We start from the raw sequence: 25,019 nt of genomic DNA, 5'->3' as shown, positions 1-25,019 counted from the left end.
CAAATGGACCCCGTCGTACAGGAACTAAAAGGGCCCAATTTCTACCCTCTCAGAGTTAGATTAACGCTGAGGATTTCCGTGGGTAATACTTCTAGGAAGCTGTCGTTTGAGGGTTCACAGCCGTGCCCCGCCCCCATGCATGGGAAACACAAACCCATAGATATGAAGGTCGAGAAGTGCATAGTCACATGGCCTCCACCCAGAGTTCTCTGTGTGCGTGCGTGCGTGCGTGCATGCGTGCGTGCGTGCGTGCGTGCGTGCGTGCGTGCGTGCGTGCGTGCGTGAGTGCGTGCGTGCGTGCGTGCGTGCGTGCGTGCGTGCGTGTGTGCGTGCGTGCGTCTTCATGGTACACACTGAGGTCGGGAGTTCTGCGGTGGTGCTGTCTGTGGTCGTCACGCTTCGCTGGGCCGGTTTGGACGGATGTCGGTTAAAGGTTGAATGAAGCACGTTTACAAAACAAAGTGACAATTAAACTCATTCGATGAATGAATGAAAGCAGCATCTTGGATCGAGCCTCAGAAACCCAGAGGGGGATTCTGCTGCTCGGCCCCATGGGAGGGAAAGCGGAGGCTATAGGGAGAACGTTTGTGTGAGTGTAAAGAAGGCCATAGATAAGATACAGCTCAATCAATCAATCAATCAATCAATCAATCAATCAATCAATCAATCGATAATAAGATACAGCTCTCAACAAACACTGTTTCACTACTCATACAGGTACAAGAGCAGTGACAAGGCAAGTGTGTGAGATGAGATGTGCAGAATACTGTGCAACATCAACATAGAAATAATGGCTGGGTTTCCCAAACACATAAGACTTGTAGTGCCGCACATGCTCAGATGGCCGCACACAGAAGCCTGCATGTGAACATAGACATTTCGTGCATAGATGTGCCATGCCAGGCCTCAGGCCTGGTATGGTAGGCCTCAGGTCTACCATTCTGAAATTTAATTTAATTATATTTGGACTCCTGGACAGCTGACAGTAGGCTCTCTTTACTATATTTATTATATTTCTGTGTGTGTGTATATATATATATATATATATATATATATATATAGTGGAAAAAGTGACATGAAAAAGTTTGAGACAGATGATAGGTTCATTCATTGTTTACCTGGTTTCCTATAGTTTAAATGTGCTGAATGCTATTTCGAATAGCATGTTTGTTTAGACAGATGCTGGCTTCATATTGTTTACGACATCCTATAGTTTCTTCAGAGGCACTATACACTGTTCTCTGTGCACTCTGTTTATGTGATTATTGACCTTGTTTATTGACCAGAGTTCATGCTTACTCTGCTTATTCCCATCTTGCACTTGACAATCACAATTTGCGTTTCCATCTTCACTTTTCTGTCCTCACTTTTTATCCTCAATACGTACTTTGCTCAGCCAATCAAATCACCGCTATGGGGTGCTCAGCCAATCAAATCACAGCTATGGGGTGCTCAGCCAATCAAATCATCGCTATGGGGTGCTCAGCCAATCAAATCACCGCTATGGGGTGCTCAGCCAATCAAATCATCGCTATGGGGTGCTCAGCCAATCAAATCATCGCTATGGGGTGCTCAGCCAATCAAATCACCGCTATGGGGTGCTCAGCCAATCAAATCATCGCTATGGGGTGCTCAGCCAATCAAATCATCTCTATGGGGTAGGCCTACACACAAACACACAAAGCTGGGCATATGGGGGCCCTCAAAAATGTGAGTAGCCTGCTTTTTCCACCACTGTTGAGTTGGACGTGGAGAGGAGAGGAGAGGAGAGGAGAGGAGAGGAGAGGAGAGGAGAGGAGAGGAGAGGAGAGGAGAGGAGAGGAGAGGAGAGGAGAGGAGAGGAGAGGAAACCTGTGGCTGTGGTACTCCGGAAACTCCTGCGGCTCCACAGGGAAATCCCTGGATAAGGATGTGCAACACGATGAGAAAATAATGCTGCCAACATACCTATTCTCTCCATGTATCGCATTCGCTCTCTACACAGTGAAATGTAAAATCCTTGTGTTATTTTAACCCTAACAGGTCCATTTGGTTACATTTATGCTAAAGATAAATTAACACCCAAAGTAAAATCCAGAGTGCATCTTTATGTTAGAATTGTCCAGATTTAGTGTATTGTACACCAGTGGTTCTCAAATAGTGGGGTCCAGGGGACCTTAAGGGGTCCTCGACGAGGGGGTTCCAGGGGGCGGTCCCCGGCAGAATGAGTTAATATAGCTTCAAAATATGTTCAACCACTTTAACCCTATATTTTATACTTCTATCTACAATCTACAAGCTCACATGTGTCGCCATGCGGCCACAAATCTTCTTTTAGGTATATGGGGCTCTCTGGCACAAAATATTTTCAGATCATCCGTCATCTCATATCTCATCACTACATATCAATGTGGGGGTCCTTGACATGAAAAATGTTGTGATAACCACTGTTTCACACACACATTTCCCATATAGCCTCTTCTGGTGAATAAACATTGTCCTGTATTTGTGCCCTGCCCTTCCTGAGCAGTAAAAACCATGTGGGTTTGAGTGGGAAGTTGCGGCACAGACTTGTTTATCTTGTATCGTTCTCAGCGCTCCCTTCATTGTTATTGGCCTTTTTTTATGAATCACAAGAATGGTGCAGAATCTCATGCAGTTCACCGTGGGCTGTAATTTGACCGTGTTTGGTTGGATTTACTGGGTTGTTTAACCATGTATTCCCTTCTCTTTTCAAAGTCATGAATGAAAGACGGACCCTACTGTACGTCAAGACAATGCCACATTATGAGAGAACAGTTTCATGCCAGCGGCCAGGGGTGGGAAGCGAGCGATATCAGGAAGCATGTTGAGGCAGAGCCAAAAACTAAATACCTGGGATCTCTAAAAAACGAAAAATAAACCAAGGGGTTCCCAAAACCTTTGCAGCAGGTCAGACCTAAAAGAGACATTTAGTGTCTCCCCGGGGACCCAAACGTACACAAATACATTATGAATTAATGACCCACTTAAGCGCTATTTAAGCCATTTAGACCTGGAACACCTATACGTTGTTATACCTTTCAAGCCACACACCTCTGTGTGTAGTTGTTGCTAGTATATTGTCTCTGTCGGGTGGAACACTTTATTTGTATTATGTCCAAATAATCTGTATAATATCGGAATCGGTCATAATCGGTATCGGCAGATACAACCCTGCAAATAATCGGAGATCGGATATCGGTCATAATTTTATAATCGTGCATCCCTATCCAAAACTTTTCACGATTCAGATTCAAAAGCATCAAGTAGCAGAGCTTGTGGATCTGGTACTTTTGATACTTGTGTTGTGATCAAACACACACAAAGTTAGAATATGGAAATAGGAGCGATATAGCAATATTATTATTGTTACAATTGTATAGTTTTGAATTGTATTTATGTTTTTCAGAAAACTTACAACCGACCCATTACTTCACAACACGTGAACATCTGAACATTCAAATTAACTTTTTCAGACAGACAAATCAGGAGGAAATTATTATTGTTGGAGAACACTCTCGCCAGATGTAGCAACAAAAAAGGAAAAGAAAATTACTACTGATGTTGATACGCTTTGCTGATATCTTTTGCCAGGTCATAAATGTATACTTTTACATATAGAGCAAAGTTTTCTCACTGTGTAACGGGTAATAACATTAGTAGTGGTATACAATGTTGCTCTCTTTAACAAATCCTAGCTGTCCTCTTCATACCTCATTTCAAATGTTGTAACTCCAAGAATGTTGTACAAGATTGTTGTATGAACAGAACCCAATGGACCCTTATACAGATCCATTTGTACATATGAGGCCCCTCCTATGCCCAGCGTTGTGTGTTTGTACCACGGAAACGATTTGATTGGCTCAGCATGGAATGTGATATATGAAGATGTATGATGATTTAAGAGCGCCCCGCACTTCACACAAGTGTAATTTTTTTTAATTCTGGCGCTAGTCGCGCTACCCATCCCCCACCGTTTGCCTCAGGAGTATGTAGTCTACTGTTGACAACCAGGTTCAGGGAAGATTCAGAATGATGCAGTTAGTAAAGTGAAGGGATTGGGAATATAAAAAAACTAAAACAAAACAGGAGTATATGTATACATCTGTAGGCCCTATTCTTTTTGAGTGGTGTAAACCACTCCTACAACTGGCTTTGTTAGTTTACGTGTCTGTTCGTACCAAAAAATGAGCATGGTTGCTATGGTCACCCAGTTCACCCGGGTGTGATTTCAGCTTTGTTAGTTTACGTGTCTGTTCGTACCAAAAAATGAGCATTGTTGCTATGGTCACCCAGTTCACACGGGTGTGATTTCATTACGTCAGACCACAGCTGATCAGTCTATATAAGACCTTACACCACTCACCACTCAGATTTTTGGCATATATCAAGCTTGCTCAACATTGGGACAGCCTGTCTGGAATGAATACGGAAGAGGACCCAAAAGCAGGCAACAAGATGCAGAAGTGTTTATTAAAACTAAACCCAAACTAAACCCAGAGATTTGCTGTCATTGAGAGGGCAGAAATACATAGTTTTAAATACATAGTTTTCAATTAGGGCGGCACAAATCTCAGCAATTTTAGGCATTTGTGCAACTGGCATTTATGCAACTGTTTTAAAGTATTGTACAGTGACAACTAAAGTCTCTGTAATGTTTATGTTGTACCATTACTAAACAACGATATAAAATAAAGGGATTTATTGATCATTAAAGCTGGGCTGTTGCCTGAGTCCAGTGCATTCTGTCCACCTCCGGTCCAGGACTTCGTAATTAACTATTCGGCTCCCCATAGCCAACCCTGATATAGCCGCACAGAGCCGCCATATTGGACTGGACCCATGAAGTGAACGGAGTTGTCGCAACTCTATCATCTAAACGGCCTTGACTAAACCAAGGTTCTTACTAAATAAGGGCAAAAACATAGGCAGATAAACAACTCACTCAACACAGGTCTATACGGACCAACAAGAACACAATGCAAACACAGGACTTAAATAGACAGGGATGACACAGGTGAACTCAAAATACAATCAACACAGGATAGGCTAACAGGCAAACGAGCAAACAGAACACAGGTGACTGAGGAAGGATTGGGGGGGGGGGGGGGGGGGGGGTTGTTAAGACAGAACAGGAAACACCAAACAAGGGCAGGCAGGAAGGCACAGAACAATACTTACAAAATAAGATAGACAAATCCAAGGCAACAACAGAGTAACAGAAATACAGGACTAATGTAAAATACAATGGGATTTGCATGTTGTATGAGCTAATTAACAGGCATAAATATAAATGCAGAATTACATAAATGCATATATGGGTTTATGGATGTATACACGTGTACATAAACAATCTATCCCCAGTAGTGTGGGTAAAAAAAAGAACAGTCAAGCCACATTGTATAGACTGTGTGTATTTCAACTCCCACACCCAGACCCTCCACAAAGCAGCATCAGTAATCTACAGTATGAGCAATTACTGTCTGTGAAGCGTATAATTAGTGTCTGAAGACAACTGGTAAGAAATGAAGAGGAAAGGGAAAATGTCAACGCCGACATTATGTCAACGTAGTCGTGGTGTGCCCGGATGTCATCGAGTTCATCATGTGCTTGTGCGTTTATTTGAAAGCTGAACATACACAATGTCAAAACATCAGAAAAGTCTATGATTTTCAGGTGTGTTTGTGTCAAAGGCACAGCAATGGATGGATACCGTATTCACAGCGAAAATGCATTTGTCAAAGACGAACATTGTACTTTCAACTCCACTACATTTCTAGGAAGGGAAAATAGTACATTATGAATTAACCATGTAAGCCCTATGCTATTTCAAATGTAGATTACATGATACATTGGATATCTTTGCCTATGCCATGCCTTTCAAAGTGGTTAAAATAATATATGTTTTTAGGCTGTTATAATTTCCTCCGTTTTGGGAAATGAATGTGCACAAAATAAATGTAATTACAGTAAATTAAAAATAACTATTTGTAAAAATCTAATTTCAGGAATATAATATTTAAATATTCAGCCTGTTTTTCTCGCTCTTTCCTTCTATATATCTCCATTGCTCTTCTCTTTCCTGAAAACGTATACAAAATGAATAATGGGAACATGTACGAAAAGGAATTTCACACATTTCTTTACACCTGTAAACCTGTGACGTGACAGTCAAGTTGAAGTTGACGTATAGCTGTATTTGCAATAATAATGCGCGGTTTTCCCCAAATCCCTGGCTATAAGGCACACATCACCAGCGTGCCTCGGCAAACTGTTTGGGAAGTGCTGTGATTATAAAGTGACCGCTCTGGGAGTTGGGACAGACACAACTGACGTTGTTGTTCACAAAAAAAAGGATAATAATTTATGTTTGAATACTTGGCCTGTGGCTGTCTGCCCTTTCTGCCACAAATTACATTGTCTCGTGTGACATCCCCCACCCATCTGGCACCTATACTGTAAGTGGCCTCAAAGAAATGGAAGAAAGATTGTCTTCAAATACTATTTGGTCCAAGTATGATTACTATTCTCTTCACCTACCTAAAACACTGCTTTCCTCCATTACTGCCGGGGGAAGAAAAAAATAATCTTTAAGTAGCTGAATCTCCATAATAAATGCGTCATACGGTAGAAAGTGGTGTTTCCCTCGTCTTTTCTCTCTCATAGAAGTGCTGGTTAGGGGTAATTTTGATTTAGGTTCCATGACTCTCCATCATTTTGGTCCAATGTTAGGTCCCGGCTGCAGACTTAAAGCCTTATTTAGATATTACATCAAAGCAGCAGTTTTTTTAACTTTTGGCCAACACCTCGATTGTAGCGTCTTTCGGTGGAAAAAAACAAAACAAAAAACGGGTCAGCTATTTTCGAGTTGCCGAAATGTATATAGGATGAAGTGGTTAATGTATTTGTTTTGTAATAATAATTGAAAATGAAATCTACAAAGTAACTCGTTTTCTAGTCATAGTGGAGTAAAAGTACAATATTCGGCTCTGAGAGTGGAGTAGAAGTAAAAGTATTGGAAGTTAGAAATACTGGAAATATGTAAAGAACAAATGTACCTCAGAATTGTACTTAGTTACTTTACACCACTGGGAAATTGTGGGGAAAAAAATAAATAAATGAAAAGAAAAGAAAAAAGATTCAGTTCTCTTTTAATGTGCTGTTTTCTCTGGCGAAGCCGTCTGTTCTCTGGTCTCATTGGCGTAAGCCTGCTAAGTGCAAACAGTGGCATGTGGTGTTTAAAGCTGTTTTTATGGCTGTCATGTGTTTCTTCTAGGGGTTTTCCGCGGATGCCATGCGCTTCGTGGCCTTCTTCGCCTACTTCTCCCTGCAGCTCGCTCAGCTCGTCCTCAGCTGCTTCTCGGACCGGAGGCCCATCGCAGCCAAACAGGCTTACGTCAAGGTACAGTAGGTGGCATGGGGTGGGGGTGGGGGGGGGGCTTAATTGACACAGGGGTGGCAGTGGCTCAGGGCCAGCAGTACCTACTTTCGGCCTGTGTCCTTTTCGCTTCAGTGTTTCCTCTCGGTCACGTCTCTATTAATATATACTCTAAGCTCAGGGGTAGGGTGGCTGCTTGGAAGGTTCCAAGTTCGATCCATTGCTCCCCTAGTGTCGATGTGTCCTTATTGAGCAAGACGCTGAACCCCTACTTTCTCCCGATGAGCAGGTTGGTGCCTTGCATGGTTTCCTCCGCCATCACTGCAGTAATGTGTGTGTGAATGGGTGACTGTAATGAACTGTAAAGCGCCTTGGATAAAGGCACTATATAAATACACCATTTACTATTTACCATTTTAATTCATACATGTATGAAAGTGAAAATTGATGTGCGAGCCGATTTCCTATTATAGTTTACTTTTATTTTTAATAGCAGATCTACAAGCTCACAAGGTGTCATGATGTGCCATGATTTGAACTTGTAGATTTTGAAGGCTATTTTTGGAGTGATACCGTCATTGATAAAGAATAAATAAAGCTTTTAATAATAATAAAACGATGATAGCGCACTGCGCATCTCCTCTGTTTCCCGTCTCTCTCTGCTCTACTACTCCACAGCAACATATTACAACATATTACAATGAGTTACAGTAAGTTGGATTCTGCAGTCTCCAGTGCAGTAGAAGGCGTTTTTAGAATCGTCCTCAGTCCTAAATGGGTTGAAAGGTTAAAATACACTAGCATATCGTCCATTCAAAATGTGGCCGTGTATGAACAATAATGAGAACTCACGTACTGTGTGTATATGACATCTGTCACGCATAAAATAAATGTTATGCTGCTTTTAAATTGCAGCCTTTATTAATAATATGAGATCATAGGTTAGTCTCCCCTTCTTTGTGCTTTTAGGCTCCTACCACACATTATGCATCAGTGTTTTATGCACTTGGCAAGCAGGCACGGAACGTAACGTTCAGTTATTATTGCAAGTAAATGAGAAGCTTTTTTTATGTGCTTGTTATTTTTTGAGTGCAGTACATTCTAAATTAAGTAGTTCAACTTTCCCTTTTGTACTCAACTATTTCTTGCAAATGCATAGAATTAAAGAGTAGCCTACAGTTAAGCAATTGTGACGTAATAAGGATAGGCTATTCATAATTCAGTTTGCTTTGAACCACTTTTCCTAGAGAAAAGTTTGCACATAATGAAAAGACGATCACCACGTTGAGAGCATCAATGAGCTGGTGAAGAATCTGTTCTACAAAGGAGAGAGTGCTTTCCCTCTCCCCATAGAGCATAAACAGACGTTGAATACTTAGACTAGAAAATACTCAGGCAAAAATACGGAGCATGAAGTCAACAGCAGAGACAGGCAGATGAAGGTTCCGGAGTTCCATTTTATTTGCAGAGTTCAATACAGCATCAGCCATGGGGACAGAGCCCCATGGGTCCTTCAGCCTCTCGGCTTCCAGACTAACACACGTACAGATAGGCATTTACAGTAGACCTTTATACAACTGAAAGCAGAGACAAAGGTGGTCTCAGGTTACCCAAACCCCCTTCGTCCCAAATTGTCCCCATATATGGTCACCAGGAAGCCCAGTGCTAGGAGGCACAGTAGGTGTCCTAACATGCAAGCCTACCAAGCGACACCCAACCATTTGTTAGTGGTCATCAAGCCACTGGCTATTCTGAGATTCCTAGCCACTGTGTCCTGACTTGTTTGCCCTGCTGGAAGACAATGTAATGTCACACTACACTAAACAGTTGTTTAAGCTATAATAGTGTTAATTGTGATTTCCAGATACATCAGACCTCCCTTTGAGGCAACCATGCCTCATAAAAACGAATATGGAAACACAATTGACCCTCGTCCTCCCTTTGGCACTGACTGGAACATTAAAAATATGACACAAAGAGATCAACAATTACAGTAGAATTCAAAAATGGTTTGCAGACTTCTAGGCATTCAAATCACATAACTCGTTACCAGTGTTCTCATTCCATTACAGTATTATCATCGGTGTGCTTATAGAACTCCCTTCTGTGTTCAATTTAATTTCAGGCTAAAACATTACATAGGAAATACAATGAATAAAAATAAGTAAGTAAGTAAATAGTAAAAAATACATTCCAGCCCGAAAACCACAGTAAGAATCTCTCTTACACACTAACAACTTATCTGTACTGTAATCAACACTTTTAACCTTTACATAACTCAAAACATGATCATTGGCATAAATGATAACCCGTAAACATATATCTGACATTTAAACACAATACACCGTCGCTGTATCCAACCCCTTTTGCTTCACTCCAAAGCACCCAATTATTGAATACAAAGTGTGTTACAGTTCTTCAAACTTTACATCTGATGCTCTTAGCATCAGTTAATGTTAAGGATAAATTTTACCATAGTCATTCATAAAATGATTCATTTTTGTTTAGTTAACTCATCTTTTTAGGACATGCAGAAATCATCTATAATTATTTCAACACTCTAGATTTCCCAAGGCTCGTACAAATAACAGCACTGTTACCACCGGCGACCATAAACCCTAACTAAGTTTTTCCAGATCCCGTGCATGCTACTATTATTCACTTACGTTAAAATCCTAGAGTAATTTATATAACTTTAGAGTTTTCCCCACATGTCATAGCAGAAATACCTTCGTTGACTTTTCCCATTCACAAATTTATTCGAACAAAAATAAGAACGTTATGCACAATTAGGATGATTAATACTTATGCGTACGACAGGAGCGCTGTCTTTCGCCTGACAAAGAGACATCTAACTAATTGTACTCCGGTAAATATTTCTATTCAGCTCCAAATCTCCCTTAGGCATATCATCCCCATTAAGCCAACTTCCCTAATTAAATACTGACACATAAAATCAACATACATGCCCATTACTATGTTGAACTAGACAAACGTAGACATACATTTGGAATCAAATGGAACGATATCCATCTGATATAATAAAATCTTCTGTAACGTTTCTTCTCCTTTTGTCTCACCTTCGTCAGTGTCCATCAGTCAGCGCACACGGGCCAAACGAGGTTTGTGATGCAGTACACTTATGCACCGCATGGCGTAGGCCGCTCTGTTGTAGAGTTGCCCTTTGTCCGAAAACTTTCATTCTGATCCGAATTCACTTTCATCACCTCCTCCCTTTCAGTCATGAAAATACAACATGACTAAAAAACGAGAAAGTGAATCATAGGCCGTGAGCCAGGACCCCAAATCTGGGGTCATCTGTACCGATGGGGTGAATAAGTCTCATAGTGATTTTTGGGAAGGTATACATCCCTAGTGCTAGGAAAAATGTGATAGCATTGCATCTGTGGTAGCTTTCTGTGTGTTATCACTCCATTTATAACCACATGCCAAAACTCAATTTTCAAAATCCGAATGGAGCATTCTACTTCAAACTGATGGTTCTCTCCTATTATTGATCATATATCTTTGAAGAATGGTTGGGATACAGCTCAGACTATATATTTCTCTGAAAAGTTGTTAAAATTAGCACATCTAGAAATGTTATCTATTACAGGAGAGACAACATATAGGGACTATATATTACATGAGACGTACTTCTGTTTTCATGAAAGATGCAGCACAAAGGTTCCCTCTGTAAATAACTGTAAATATTTAAAACCATCTTAGAACATAAATTCTAATGAAATGTTTTATGAAATTCAATAAACTAAATATAGTGTAAGTGTACAGTGTAAGTAATGCATAAGATAAATTTCCGTTCACCATTACATCACCTTTTAGTCCATTTGACACTTCTATCTGTTCAATACCAAACCTAATAATGCTGTTTCATATTACGTTTTTGTTGTTGATTTGTATTTGGGGACAATTTTAGCTTGGTTGCCCAAACTTTGGTAATTGGCATAATCAAAAAAGGCCTTTATATCAGGTCAATCTCACATGTTAAAGGTCTGGTCAATGAAACAGAAACAACTATTTCTATTTCTATAACAACTTATACTTATACATTTGTAATAATAGCATAAGAAAATATGATAATATTTATCTTTTGCAACTACATTCAATATCTGTAAGCTTCAACTCATAATCAGGAACATAAAATCAACCCACCACATCCCCCTAGCCCTCCTGATTGGCAGCAATATCTTACCCAAATCCTGATCTACCTCATCGTCTCTTTATTATCAACATCACTTCTCATTTGTAGCTTCAACATCTCATCAGGTGTCAGGTCACCCTTAGCAAAATGTGGATCTCCCATCCAAATTGTGTGACATCACCTGAACTTTCAAATTGAGCTTGGTGGTCTGCCACATTCCACTTGTATATGAGTACAACTGTCGTGGTACAACAGCAGCAACAGATTGTTACATTGTGACACCCAACTCACCCAGCACATCAGGGTAGTCTGGGAAGTTCCCTGCCAGCAAAGTATTTTGTGCTCTGATCTTGCCTTTGCACATGGATATGAGGTTGCACAGGACTGTCCCATTGAAGGTCGTTAATGTCAAGGCAATTATGTTTATGCACTGTCAAATAGGTCTACATCTATTCTATGGTAACATATAGCTGTATAGTCATATTATCCTGCTCATTACTGTGCACAAATGTATACATCTTTGTGTTTGAGCACAAATGCATTTTGAGAACCCCCACATTTTCAGTAAAGCGTGCACGCTGTGCGGCCCCCCACACACCATCATTCTACAGTTCAATCTAGTTGAATACCCCTGCTGTAGGTTACAACAACAAACAGCTGCATATCAATGGTAAGGTGAATACTGTGCATGTCAACCAGTGACCATACTGTATCTCCTGCATGCTTGGACACACCTGCTTATGAGACAGACATTGACCTGACCTTTTAGCACATAAGATTGACCTACTTATAAGAAATTGATTTTATGTGACAGTTATTCTGTTCATTTTGTAATTGTAATGTTTTTACATAATGCAGTACAATAGAACATCACTTTGGGTGTGGTATGGACACCATTTTGGATTTGGCAATACATAATTAACTAGTGATGGGAGATTAATCGGCAAACACATCGGTATCGGACGATTTGAGTTGTTTTTAGATTAATCGGCATCGGTTTGATTAATCAGACCGATTACGTTTTTCAATAAACTTTTCCCTACTCCTTTTTCGAACATAGTAACTGCGAGAGTGAGGTCTAGCCAACACCAACTCGGGATTCCTGGATCGCTGCCCTCCACAATGTCCTATCCAACATCAGGTTATTGAGCTCTGCAGTGTTGTTAGCCAAGCTGTCGCGCCGCAGCACGTCTACATAGGTGGTACGCTTCTTTCCCCCCCTTGGCTTTGCCCTGGGTTTGGCTCCCATAGTCAATTTACTTGCCTCAAGTTCTGGGTACCTGACGCAGTGCCCTGCCAGCCTCATCCTTCTCTCTCTGACTTTGTCCGTGACCCGTGGTAGGTCCCCATAGAAGAGGTCCACATTTCTGATGTGACACCTAGTGCCATTCGTAGCATTCTTGTGTAGACTCCATCCAGGGATTTTTCCTGTTGTACTGTGAGGGTCCATGTCTCGACAGTATCTATGAACAGCCGCCTCTTAAGGTCTTCTCCCATGTCTGATTTCCACACTCTCCTCATCCCGTGCAAGGCTTTCCAGGCAAGTGCTCTCCGAACCTTCAGATCCTTTTCAGTTGAGGCAGTCCAGGCCCGAGGTACTTGAAGTCCTCGACTCGCTCGAGCACCATCCCGTCTGCAGTGGCAATGGTTTTGTCCTCTGTGTTGACTGTCATTACCTTTGTTTTCTTGGTATTGAGCTTGAGGCCGAACTTGGACCTTGGCTCGAGTCTGGCTGTAGCTTGACTCTATCATCTGGACCAACTTTTCTGGAACTCCGTAGGCACGTAGAATACTCATGAGTTTCCCCCGGTGGATGGTGTCGAAAGCCTTTTGGAAGTCAATGAATGTGATCACCGCTGACAGGTTGCGCTCCCATACCCCTTCCAATATCCTCCTCAGTGCCAGTATCTGCCCGACTTTCGAACATAAACATAAGTTAAGGATTATGAAAGATCATTATTATTATTATTTTTGGACGTTTATTTCCTTTGTCTTTTCTCATTTATATTTTTACATGTTTGGAATAAATAAAAAAATTAAAATAATTAAATTAATGAATCGGTCTGTCTTTACAGATAAACAAGCCCAAAGTAACAGTTTGAACAGATCTACAAGCTCACAATATTATAAAGGTATTTAAGTTAGATGTGACTTGCCTAAGCCTGCAGTGCAGACACCCTGTTACATGTATTTTTCAGAATAGACAAAATTATAATCTTTCAATACAGAATGAGATCGACATTGGTAATATTGGTTATCGGCCATAACAGCAATTAATTATATCGGATATCGATATCGACCAAACTGTCTCATCAACACATCCCTATAATTAACTGATCACTTTCACTGATTCAGCCACATTCCTTTAGTCCTAAACCCCCAAATAATGATGTTATAGCCATTTTAAGCTCCTGGCAGCCATATTGGACGCCATCTTGAAAATGTATATTTTCCTATATTTTCAGTATATTCTTAAGCATGCCTAGAGGTACCAGAACCAATTGGAAAAACCTTTTCTATCATTTTTGGGGGGTGTATTACTATTTTTTTTTCCATATTGATCCATGCAATTTTCGCCTAGTGTTATAAAATAAAATGCATGATAGCACTCATAAAGCTACCACGGGTGCAATGCTATCACATATTTTCTAACTCTAGACATGTATACCTTCACAAAAATCACTATGAGCCTTATTCAGCCAGATGGTACAGACCAACCCCCCTGGCTCACGGACTATCAGTGTCATCACAGGATTCTGTAGGCCTCTGCGAGGCAGAAACTTGCGAATCGCCGCGTTGCGAGCTTGTAGATCAGCTCTGTCGAGCCGCTGAATGGAACGAAGCCACGACGCCTCGCCGCCGGCGCCTGTCGAGTCGAGACGCGCCGAGAAGAGTCAATGAAGTGGCCATCGCCTCCCTTGGACCGCCGATGAACGCCCTCGGGCCGGGGCACGCTGTGCTCCGTAGCACCCCTCTCCCCGCCGTCCAGCCGCTGTCCATCGCCCTCTGGTCACGATCGCCGAGAGCCGTTGCCCATCGCCGCTCCTCTGTGCAGGCCGCCTCCGTCGCGGTGGTGATGAATGAAACCCCCCCCACCGCGCCGGGCAGGCCGTCGCCATCGTCTCGCTGGTTCGACTGCAGTGCGCATAGCGCCGTCGTCGTCGCCATTCCCCTCCGTCCAAAAAATTGCCGACCGAAATATCTATTAGACTGAATTGTCAATTGTCCACTGGTTCTCTCGCCTGACGCAAAAAATGCACCATCGCGACCGGGTAATCGCACCACTTTGAAGAATCTGTTCTACAAAGGAGAGAGTGCTTTCCCTCTCCCCATAGAGCATAAACAGACGTTGAATACTTAGACTAGAAAATACTCAGGCAAAAATACGGAGCATGAAGTCAACAGCAGAGACAGGCAGATGAAGGTTCCGGAGTTCCATTTTATTTGCAGAGTTCAATACAGCATCAGCCATGGGGACAGAGCCCCATGGGTCCTTCAGCCTCTCGGCTTCCAGACTAACACACGTACAGATAGGCATTTACAGTAGACCTTTATACAACTGAAAGCAGAGACAAAGGTGGTCTCAGGTTACCCAAACCCCCTTCGTCCCAAATTGTCCCCATATATGGTCACCAGGAAGCCCAGTGCTAGGAGGCACAGTAGGTGTCCTAACATGCAAGCCTACCAAGCGACACCCAACCATTTGTTAGTGGTCATCAAGCCACTGGCTATTCTGAGATTCCTAGCCACTGTGTCCTGACTTGTTTGCCCTGCTGGAAGACAATGTAATGTCACACTACACTAAACAGTTGTTTAAGCTATAATAGTGTTAATTGTGATTTCCAGATACATCACTGGCAAGGGGAGGGTGTGTTCAGAGTGAGGTCAGGAGGATATTCCACACTGGTCCTTTAATAGTATAGCGTCTGACCATAGGATTAGGTACTGAATAACTGTTAGACTAGTCCTCAAAAGACTGTAGTTGGTGCAGCCATGGCGTAGGGTTGGAATCCTTTAGGGTTTTAACGATTGTGGTTCCTTGACGATTCCCTCTTAACCCATTTTGGGCGGGAATTAACCCCTTTTGGTGTTTGAAACATTATGTTATAATTTAGCTATTGAAAAATAGCAGATCTACAAGCTGACTTGTAGGTCTGCTATTTTTGAAAAATCGTTAAAATGTGCCTCAAATCTTTCAGAAAAGTGTCATGATTTAGAAAACCTTTTTTTTTTAAATTTCGACGTAAGGACCAAGAATAAGGTGAATCAATAATCAGAATTATGGGTCAGGAAGTTATCTCATCGATTCATTCCACTGGTTCTAAACACCTTTTTTGCCTTTTCTTTGGTCAGAAGTTAGAACCCATGTCCAGTGGATAATGAAGTTATCTCATCGATTCATTCCACTGGTTCTAAACACCTTTTCTTTCGTCAGAACCCATGTCCAGTGGATGATGCATCTTTCCTCTCCAAGTTCTTATTCTGGTGGTTCAGCAGGTAGGATTGTCTAACGCCGACACTAATATCAAATGTATACCACAAGTAACCACATATCAGACAGCAGTGCTATTTAATAAAGTGGTTCTTGGGGACATTTTCACGCCCCCAAGGCCACATTCTTGCACTTGGCTTTTGAGATTTTCCAACATTTTGCAACGTGTTTTCCAATAGCCAAAATAACAGTGTACTGTTTTTGTGTACAGTTTGGTGGTGAAGGGCTACCGCTCTCCTCTGCAGGCAGAGGACCTGTGGTCTCTGAGGGAGGAGGACAGCTCGGAGAAGATCATCTCACAGCTGGAGAAGGACTGGGCTCAGCAGTACACCAAGCTTCAACAGTAAGACCAGCACTACTGTAATACTGTACCCATCTGACTGGGCTCAGCAGGGTAACAGGTCATCTCGCCCCTTTTTCATCTCGCCCCACTACTCTACCTAGCTGTAAATAACAAACATAATTCATGTTTGTGATTATTTAAAAGGTATTATCATATTAATTTATCATTGTTAAGTTCACTCTGTATATCCACGATTCCACGGGCATAATAGCATGATGATGCCATTACAAAACATGGGCTACATGGAAGAAATGTGATTAATAAAACGAAATGAACTGCTAGAAGGTCATAAATTAACTTAATTAAGCAGTCACCGTCTCTGTGACATGTTGTTCTTTCTAACTTTTACAGAGTATAGAGATCGACTACTATGCAATCAAATAAATCTGTATACAAGATAATTTCAGATTTCAGAGAGGGAGGGAAATACTAAATTAACTGTTAACTACATTAAAAAAAATCACGGGGGCGAGTTGGTAAAGGTGGCGAGCAGTCTCGTATTCCTCAGCAGTACACCAAGCTTCAACAGTAAGACCAGCACTACTGTAATACTGTACCCATCTGACTGGGCTCAGCAGTATGCCAAGCTTCAACAGTAAGACCAATTACTGTAATACTATACCCATCTGACTGGGCTCAGCAGTACACCAAGCTTCAACAGTAAGACCAGCACTACTGTAATACTGTACCCATCTGACTGGACTCAGCAGTACACCAAGCTTCAACAGTAAGACCAGCACTAATGTAATACTGTACCCATCTGACTGGACTCAGCAGTACACCAAGCTTCAACAGTAAGACCAGCACTAATGTAATACTGTACCCATCTGACTGGGCTCAGCAGTATGCCAAGCTTCAACAGTAAGACTACTACTGTGTATCTGTCAGGAGTGTCAAGCTTTAGCAATAAGACTACTTTACTACTGTGTATCTGTCAGGAGTGTCAAGCTTCAACAGTAAGACTACTAGTACTACTGTGTATCTGTCAGGAGTGTCAAGCTTCAACAGTAAGACTACTAGTACTACTGTGTATCTGTCAGGAGTGTCAAGCTTCAACAGTAAGACTACTAGTACTACTGTGTATCTGTCAGGAGTGTCAAGCTTCAACAGTAAGACTACTAGTACTACTGTGTATCTGTCAGGAGTGTCAAGCTTCAACAGTAAGACTACTAGTACTACTGTGTATCTGTCAGGAGTGTCAAGCTTCAACAGTAAGACTACTAGTACTACTGTGTATCTGTCAGGAGTGTCAAGCTTCAACAGTAAGACTACTAGTACTACTGTGTATCTGTCAGGAGTGTCAAGCTTCAACAGTAAGACTACTAGTACTACTGTGTATCTGTCAGGAGTGTCAAGCTTCAACAGTAAGACTACTAGTACTACTGTGTATCTGTCAGGAGTGTCAAGCTTCAACAGTAAGACTACTAGTACTACTGTGTATCTGTCAGGAGTGTCAAGCTTTAGCAGTAAGACTACTGTGTACTACTGTGTATCTGTCAGGAGTGTCAAGCTTCAACAGTAAGACTACTAGTACTACTGTGTATCTGTCAGGAGTGTCAAGCTTTAGCAGTAAGACTACTGTGTACCTGTATCTGTGTATCTGTCAGGAGTGTCACGCTTCAACAGTAAGACTACTGTATATACTGTACCCATCTGCCAGGAGTTTCAAAAGGACTCAAATGCATGACAGAGAGCAGGCAAGAGGCAAAATACAATAAAGGTATAGTTCCCGGTATCGCAGCAGAGCGGCTGGCTGCCAATACCCTACTGGCCGAAGCTGGAACTGTCTGCAACACGTTCCGGGACGTGGTGGACGGACGATCAGTGACGTCATGGCGCTAAAGTGCATCAAGTGGCTTCAAACGCCACTGAGCAACTTCCATTGAAATGAAACGCTGGGGCAGTCCCAGCTGGGGCAGTCCTCCTTCTAGTGTATATACAGTTGGGTGCCACCGATATTGTCCCTTATCATTTGACCCATTTAGGCCTGACCTCAAAATTTAATAAAATCCTTCTAAATCCTCCAGTTTTCTGAAATAAATATTTTCACGATTTTTCAAAAATAGCAGACCTACAAGCTCGTAGCGCGCCACTCGGTGGCGCGCTATGAGCTTGTAGATCTGCTATTTTTCAATAGCTAAATTATAACATAATGTTTAAAACACCAAAAGGGGTTCCCGCCCAAAATGGGTTAACTGTCCTTTTGCGCAGATCACGCAAAACTCAGCAAAAAGAAAAGGACAATATCGATGGCCTCCAACTGTATAACTCTATGGTAGTTACTCCCAGAATAACCACACAAAAAATAATAAATAAATAAAAAACAGAACACAGGTCAGTCAGACAAACAGCAAACAAAACAGGAATGGTCAACGCAATCGGGTAATTGTTGCTTATCATGACCTGTGAAACTGCTGACCCGTTGAACTGCTATACTGGCTGAACCGACTATATTTATTCCCCTTGTTTGAGTTGAATACTGTATACTGTGCATTTCTTACCTCATAAAACCTTTGTGGATGCCATTCTCACCATTGCCATTGTGGCTTACACCAGTTTTATTTCCCAATGCAACTTAACAATGTTTTTATGTTTAAAACTGTGGATAAGCGGTTGAAGATGCATGCATATTTTATTTTAGCTCTGCAAAAGCTTGTTTGATTGACAGGCAGTTGGCGAGTTACATTCCAGGGCAGTTTTCCTGTTGGCTCGTGCTCCGAATCTATTTTGATTTAGTTTTAGTCATAGTCTTTTGAATAAGCGTTGTGATGCGTTGTGAGCTTGTGGATCTGCTATTTTCAGCATGCGACCAAGTGTAAAATCTGCCATATCAAGGCCCACCAAAATACATTTTTGTCAACGAAATCAACTAGTATAGACTCAAACTAAAACTTTTCAGATGACTAAAATATCGTCACCTTCTTAAACTAATGGCCTGTCATTTTTCCAAGTAAAAACAAAACAAAAACGATGTAATATTTCTTAATATTTTCACCAAAAACGTTTATAACAATTTATGACCACTAAAATAACAATAAAAATCTGTCAGGTATGTAACATAAGAGGATTCAATAGAATTAAATAGGATTAAACAGCCAATTTACGTAATTTACTCCTGACAGCCTAAGTCACAAGACTCACAAAACCATGTGACTTAGGCCAAAGCATTGCCTATTTTGGCTTAAGTCACACTCTTGAGATATAGGGCATTTTTTACTAAAAGAGGCGGGATCAGCTTGATCCTTTTCAATTAGGACTTTGGCGATTTTACCAGAGGTGGCCAATGTCACGAGGAGCTGATTTAGGCCAAATGTTTTTAATAATTCCTCAAAAAATTACTTAGACTATTGTTAGTCTAAGAAGGTGACGATATGACTAAAACTAAAGGAGATTTTATTCAAAATGACTATGACTAAAAATGAAATGAAAATGTTTGCTGTAAACATCACCCCTCCTCCTCCTGCAGGAATGGGCACGGTGTGAGCGGGGCCTCCTGGTGCTCTTCGGGGGCCACCAGGCTGACGGAGCAGACGCAGCTGCTGAAGAAGCTGAGGAGGGAGCAGAGCTCCGGCTTCTACCTCATCCGCACCCTGGCGCGGAGCTTTGGACCGTACTTCCTCACCGGAACCCTCTGCCTGATCTTCCACGACGCCTTCATGTTTGCCATACCTCAGGTGCTCAGGTCAGTGTGTGTTTGTCTACTTTACAGTAGGGCTAGGATGTCTCCTAGGTTCCCAAACTTTTTCATGGCAAGGACCCCCAAATTGACACTGATGAGCCCGCGGACTCCCATTTGAAAAAATATATGCCAGGGACCCACTGCTAGAGCCGTCAAAATCTTCTCTCATGGGGATGAGAGAAGATTTTGACGGCTCTAGCAGTGATTCTCAACCCGTTTAATTTCAAGGACCCCAAGTTTGACATGCGTTAGTCTACGCGGGCCCCCATTTAATGGCATTTCTATCTCTGGGACCCCCAATTTATATTGTAAATTCAATGTTAATGTAACTCTGAGAGTGTACAAATGGAACCAAATGGACCCGTTTGGTTCCATTTGTACACTCTCAGAGTTACAGACTCATAAGGGTTCATTTGGTTCCAAACTATCATTTAGCTGGGTACCCCCTGGAACTTCCTCAAGGACCCCTGAGGGTCCCCAGACCACACTTTGGGAACCACTGTCCAAAGTAGACGAAGAAAATCAGGTCACAAAGAAAAACAGGTCACATATGTGATTTTTCTTTTGTAAATCTACCAACTGTTACTAAAATGGGATTTCCAGTCACTTTGTAGAGGAAATTAACACACTTCTTGAATTATATTTTGGCATCAAAACTAAGCTCTTTTGTTGTGTGGTGGTAACTCAGTCTATTGAGGACAACAATGACCTAACTATGAGTTTTCTAATACATGTTGCTTAACATTTTATCGATTTGAATCCCTTGTCTCTATTGTTTTCGGTTAAAAAAAACCCCAACCTTTTTCTTTATGTAAAGCGACTTTGGGTACATAAATAACATTCTCATAAATGAACGCCCTACTTGATCGTACTACAGTGCCACACAAAAGCAAAAGTAGCAGATCCACAAGCTCCAAATGCGGCGTGAAGCGGATCTTGAAAGTGAGAACCACTGATTTACAAGGCATTTGTATAGATTTGGCCAAACAGGTCAAACAGCAGACCTAAAAGCTCACAACACGTCACAAAGCGGCTACTTTCCCTACTTATTTTGCGTGACACTATTGTATGACGAAGAAGGCTGTTGTACAAATGTACAACAACAACAAACATGAATTAAAGTTCATATGTAGAGCATACATGGGCAACTGGCGGCCCGGGGGCCACATGCGGCCCCCACCTTCACTTAATGTGGCCCTCAGATTCATTTCGGAATACTGATATGTTATTGATTCAGCTGTTACAATTCCTAACATGCGGACATGACCCGCTTTAATTACTTACAGTCTAAATTAAGTAGCTTGCTGAGTAGTATTACAAATAATGTTATTGTCTTTTTTATGTCCATTATATTTGTATTTAGTTAAAATGACTTTTCAGGATCCCAATTAAAAATAGCAAAAAAATATTCAGGATTTCAATTCAAATATAGCAAAAATAGCCGATCTACAAGTTCAAAACGCGTCGCATCGCGACGCGTTTTGAAGTTGTAGATCGGCTATTTTTGCCACGTGCAATGTGGCCCCTCTGGAGTGAGTATGGAAATATAATGGCCCTCTCCTTCGTCAAAGTTGCCCACCCCTGATGTAGAGATACAAGGTTTCAGCCCGACAGCGAGGGAAGAAGAATGAAGTCAAACACTCTCTCTCTCTCTCTGTCTCTGTTGCTCCAGCCTGCTGCTTGCCTTCATGAAGTCAAACACTCTCTCTCTCTGTCTCTGTTGCTCCAGCCTGCTGCTTGCCTTCATGAAGTCAAACACTCTCTCTCTCTGTCTCTGTTGCTCCAGCCTGCTGCTTGCCTTCATGAAGTCAAACACTCTCTCTCTCTGTCTCTGTTGCTCCAGCCTGCTGCTTGCCTTCATGCGGGACATGGATGCTCCGCTGTGGAAGGGCTACCTGTACGCCTTCATCATGTTCCTGCTGTCCAGCCTGCAGTCCCTGTTCAACCACCAGTACATGTACAGCTGCTTCACCGTGGGCATGAGGGTCAAGACCGCCGTCATGGGCCTGGTCTACAGGAAGGTAGGTGTATAGGGCGGGGGGGAGCACGGAGCACTACAGATCCCACAATGCTTTGCGGCAGACTAGACATACTCTTGAGTGTACATGTTTTTGAGGGGCACACTAGCCCCTCCAACATCTGGCTTTCAGAAGTTACGTCATGTGGCAGTCAAGTCTATGGAGAAAAAAACACAACCACTCGATTTCTTAAGGAGATTGGCCTCTTTCAACATCTGCAGATGTTCTATCAGACAATGGTTTCCACTTTCCAGCGTAATTTTCTATGCTGTGGTGTGCTCACTGGGGAGGCAATGCTAGATCGACACAGGGGGACTGACCTTGACGCTGAGGTGGCGATGACAGAGAAGAGGACTTTGGCTAAAACAGTATCCCTACTGGATGATTCTATGCAGCCACCCACTGCGCGCACACACACACACACACACACACACACACACACACACACACACACACACACACACACACACACACACACACACACACACACACACACACACACACACACACACACACACACACACACACACACACACACACACACACACACACACACACACACACACACACACACACACACACACACACACACACAGCTTTACTCAAAGAAGAGCACATCTATCCATCCATCTCATCAATAAACCATGTGTCCATCAGATCCACAGCACATGGTTTAGTTTAGAATAGATGTTCATCAGTGTGTGTGTGTGTGTGTGCGTGTGCGTGTGCGTGTGTGTGAACCGCCAGTCTCTAGTGATCAACAACGCGGCGCGGCGCCAGTGCACCGTGGGGGAGATCATCAACCTGATATCGGCCGACACCCAGAAGCTCATGGACTTTGTGGTGTACTTCAACGCCGTGTGGATTGCGCCCATAGAGATAGCACTCTGTCTCTACTTCCTCTGGCAGGTTAGTGGACGTGACGCAACACACAGCTATGGTTCCTGTTCCTTAACGGGACTCGAACCCACGATGCACTGCCAGACCGCTTATGCCTTATGTGGTGCCTGGACCGCTGGGCCACGGCCCAGGCCACGGTCCGATTTCTTAACGGTCACCTTTAATGATTCCTATAGGGGTTTCCAAATGGAGCCTTACAGGTCTGTAACTCTTGAGAGTGTACCAATGGTTCCATTTTTACTCATGTGGACATCACTAGAATGGTTTGAGATCTGCAAGAAGCTGTCTGTGAACTTTATTGAACACATGGATGCACATGGATGCTGAGTAGCTTTCGGTTATCTTCAGTAACATATAGAAATGAGACAGAGATAGAATGCTTTTATAGTCTCCGGACCCACCCAGAGAGGGAAGGGAGCTGAGGACAGGCCTTATCAAACCTGGTTACGTCTGAATCATATACTGGCCTTGATTATAGCAACAGTTACCAAACCAAGACACCATGTGGTCCGGGATCAGGATTCATTGATACAAAATATCACATATAATACAAAAACAATGATAAACACATTTATACATCCACACACATTGTCCAGACAGAGATTTAGCAGAATTAAAGTGTGAGAGGAAGACTGGAGCCTCAAAATATCAACAGCCTTGCATGCCATATAGGTTACAAGCTATCCACTCGGTACCACAGCTCTCCTGGTTCGGACTGTCACAACCTGAGAGTTATGGCTTTGTTAGCAGCATGCACCTGGCCTTTATCTAATCATGTTTTAGCGGTTGAGTGGTTTAAACATTCTAGGAATCTATAATAAGTATGTGCATTAATGTATAGTGTTTATGGGATGTGCATGCACTATGAGCAGGGCATACAGTAGGCCTATCTGGATGATTCCCTGTCAGTACACTCAGAGAGTTATCATCCTTGGAATTAAAACGTTTGAGAACCACCAGTATTATAATTTCAAGCTCTGACAGTGTGATAAAAAACAGTTCTGGAAACGGTTCTAAATGTGACAGAACCTCAATGTTGGATCGGGTTCCTTCGGTTCCTTTGGTTCCGGATCCCAACCCTACACACTGCACACAGTGAGAGTCTGTGTTGGAATCGCAATGTTCCAGGTTCACTCCTTCTGGCTCTGTGTCGAAGTGTCCTTGAGCAAGCCTTATAATTGCTCCTGATGAGCAGGTTGGTGCCTTGGATGGTTTCCTTTGAGGTCAGTCAGTGTGTGAATGTGTGATACATTGTAAAGCAGCACATTGGATTAAGGCGCTACACAAATGCAGTCCAGGCATTTACACAGCGTCAAGCACCCACATGCATGTTCTAGCACTGACAATAAACACACATGGAAAACATTCATTCACTCACTCACTGCAGTTGTATCAAGTCGTCATGAATAATAATATCTCTTGTATGACTATGTCTCTCTCTCTCTCTCTCTCTCTCTCTCTCTCTCTCTCTCTCTCTCTCTCTCTCTCTCTCTCTCTCTCTCTCTCTCTCTCTCTCTCTCTCTCTCTCTCTCTCTCTCTCTCTCTCTCTCTCTCTCTCTCTCTCTCTCTCTCTCTCTCTCTCTCTCTCTCTCTCTCTCTCTCTCTCTCTCTCTCTCTCTCTCTCTCTCTCTGCAGCATCTAGGCCCGTCTGCCTTGGCTGGCATTGCCACTGTGATCCTCATTTTTCCTCTCAATGGATTCATTGCTAAGATGAGGAGCAAACTGCAGGTGAGGGAAGGAACAATGGTGCCCACGCACGCAAGCACACACGTGCGCGAGCGCACACACAGCCACGTGCGCGCACACACACACACACACACACACACACACACACACACACACCCACACCCACACCCACACCCACACCCACACTATATAGGACAGGTGCGCAGACGACACGCTATACAAAGAAGTGTTTAGGGAGTACACTATTATGCAAGTATATAAACTATATACTGTAGGCTCTAAGTGGTTAAGAAAATGTCCCCACTCAGTTTTTTCCCCCCCAAATCAAGTCCTGCTTGTGTGGTTGCTGCGTCTCGTTCCC

The 25,019-nt window shown here is 42.5% G+C and overlaps 1 protein-coding gene across 1 annotated transcript in view; it reads left to right on the top strand.

The window, feature by feature from the left end:
* The window catches only part of LOC306937309 (multidrug resistance-associated protein 1-like), a gene marked incomplete at its 5' end in the record, with an annotated part of 60,718 nt that overhangs the window by 15,694 nt on the left and 20,005 nt on the right, over positions 1-25,019 (top strand). Inside the window, 7 exons of the mRNA XM_079520980.1 lie at positions 7,277-7,402; positions 15,976-16,037; positions 16,244-16,375; positions 19,842-20,057; positions 21,898-22,075; positions 22,820-22,981; positions 24,608-24,700. Coding sequence (XP_079377106.1) covers positions 7,277-7,402; positions 15,976-16,037; positions 16,244-16,375; positions 19,842-20,057; positions 21,898-22,075; positions 22,820-22,981; positions 24,608-24,700 — 969 coding nt within the window. The remainder of the gene's footprint in view (positions 1-7,276; positions 7,403-15,975; positions 16,038-16,243; positions 16,376-19,841; positions 20,058-21,897; positions 22,076-22,819; positions 22,982-24,607; positions 24,701-25,019) is intronic.

The sequence above is a fragment of the Electrona antarctica genome, assembly GCF_951216825.1.
Source record: "Electrona antarctica genome assembly, chromosome: 14".
In the NCBI taxonomy this organism is placed as follows: Eukaryota; Metazoa; Chordata; class Actinopteri; order Myctophiformes; family Myctophidae; genus Electrona; species Electrona antarctica.
Note: the sequence above shows the minus strand (reverse complement) of the source record. Positions and strands in the feature narration are given on the sequence as shown.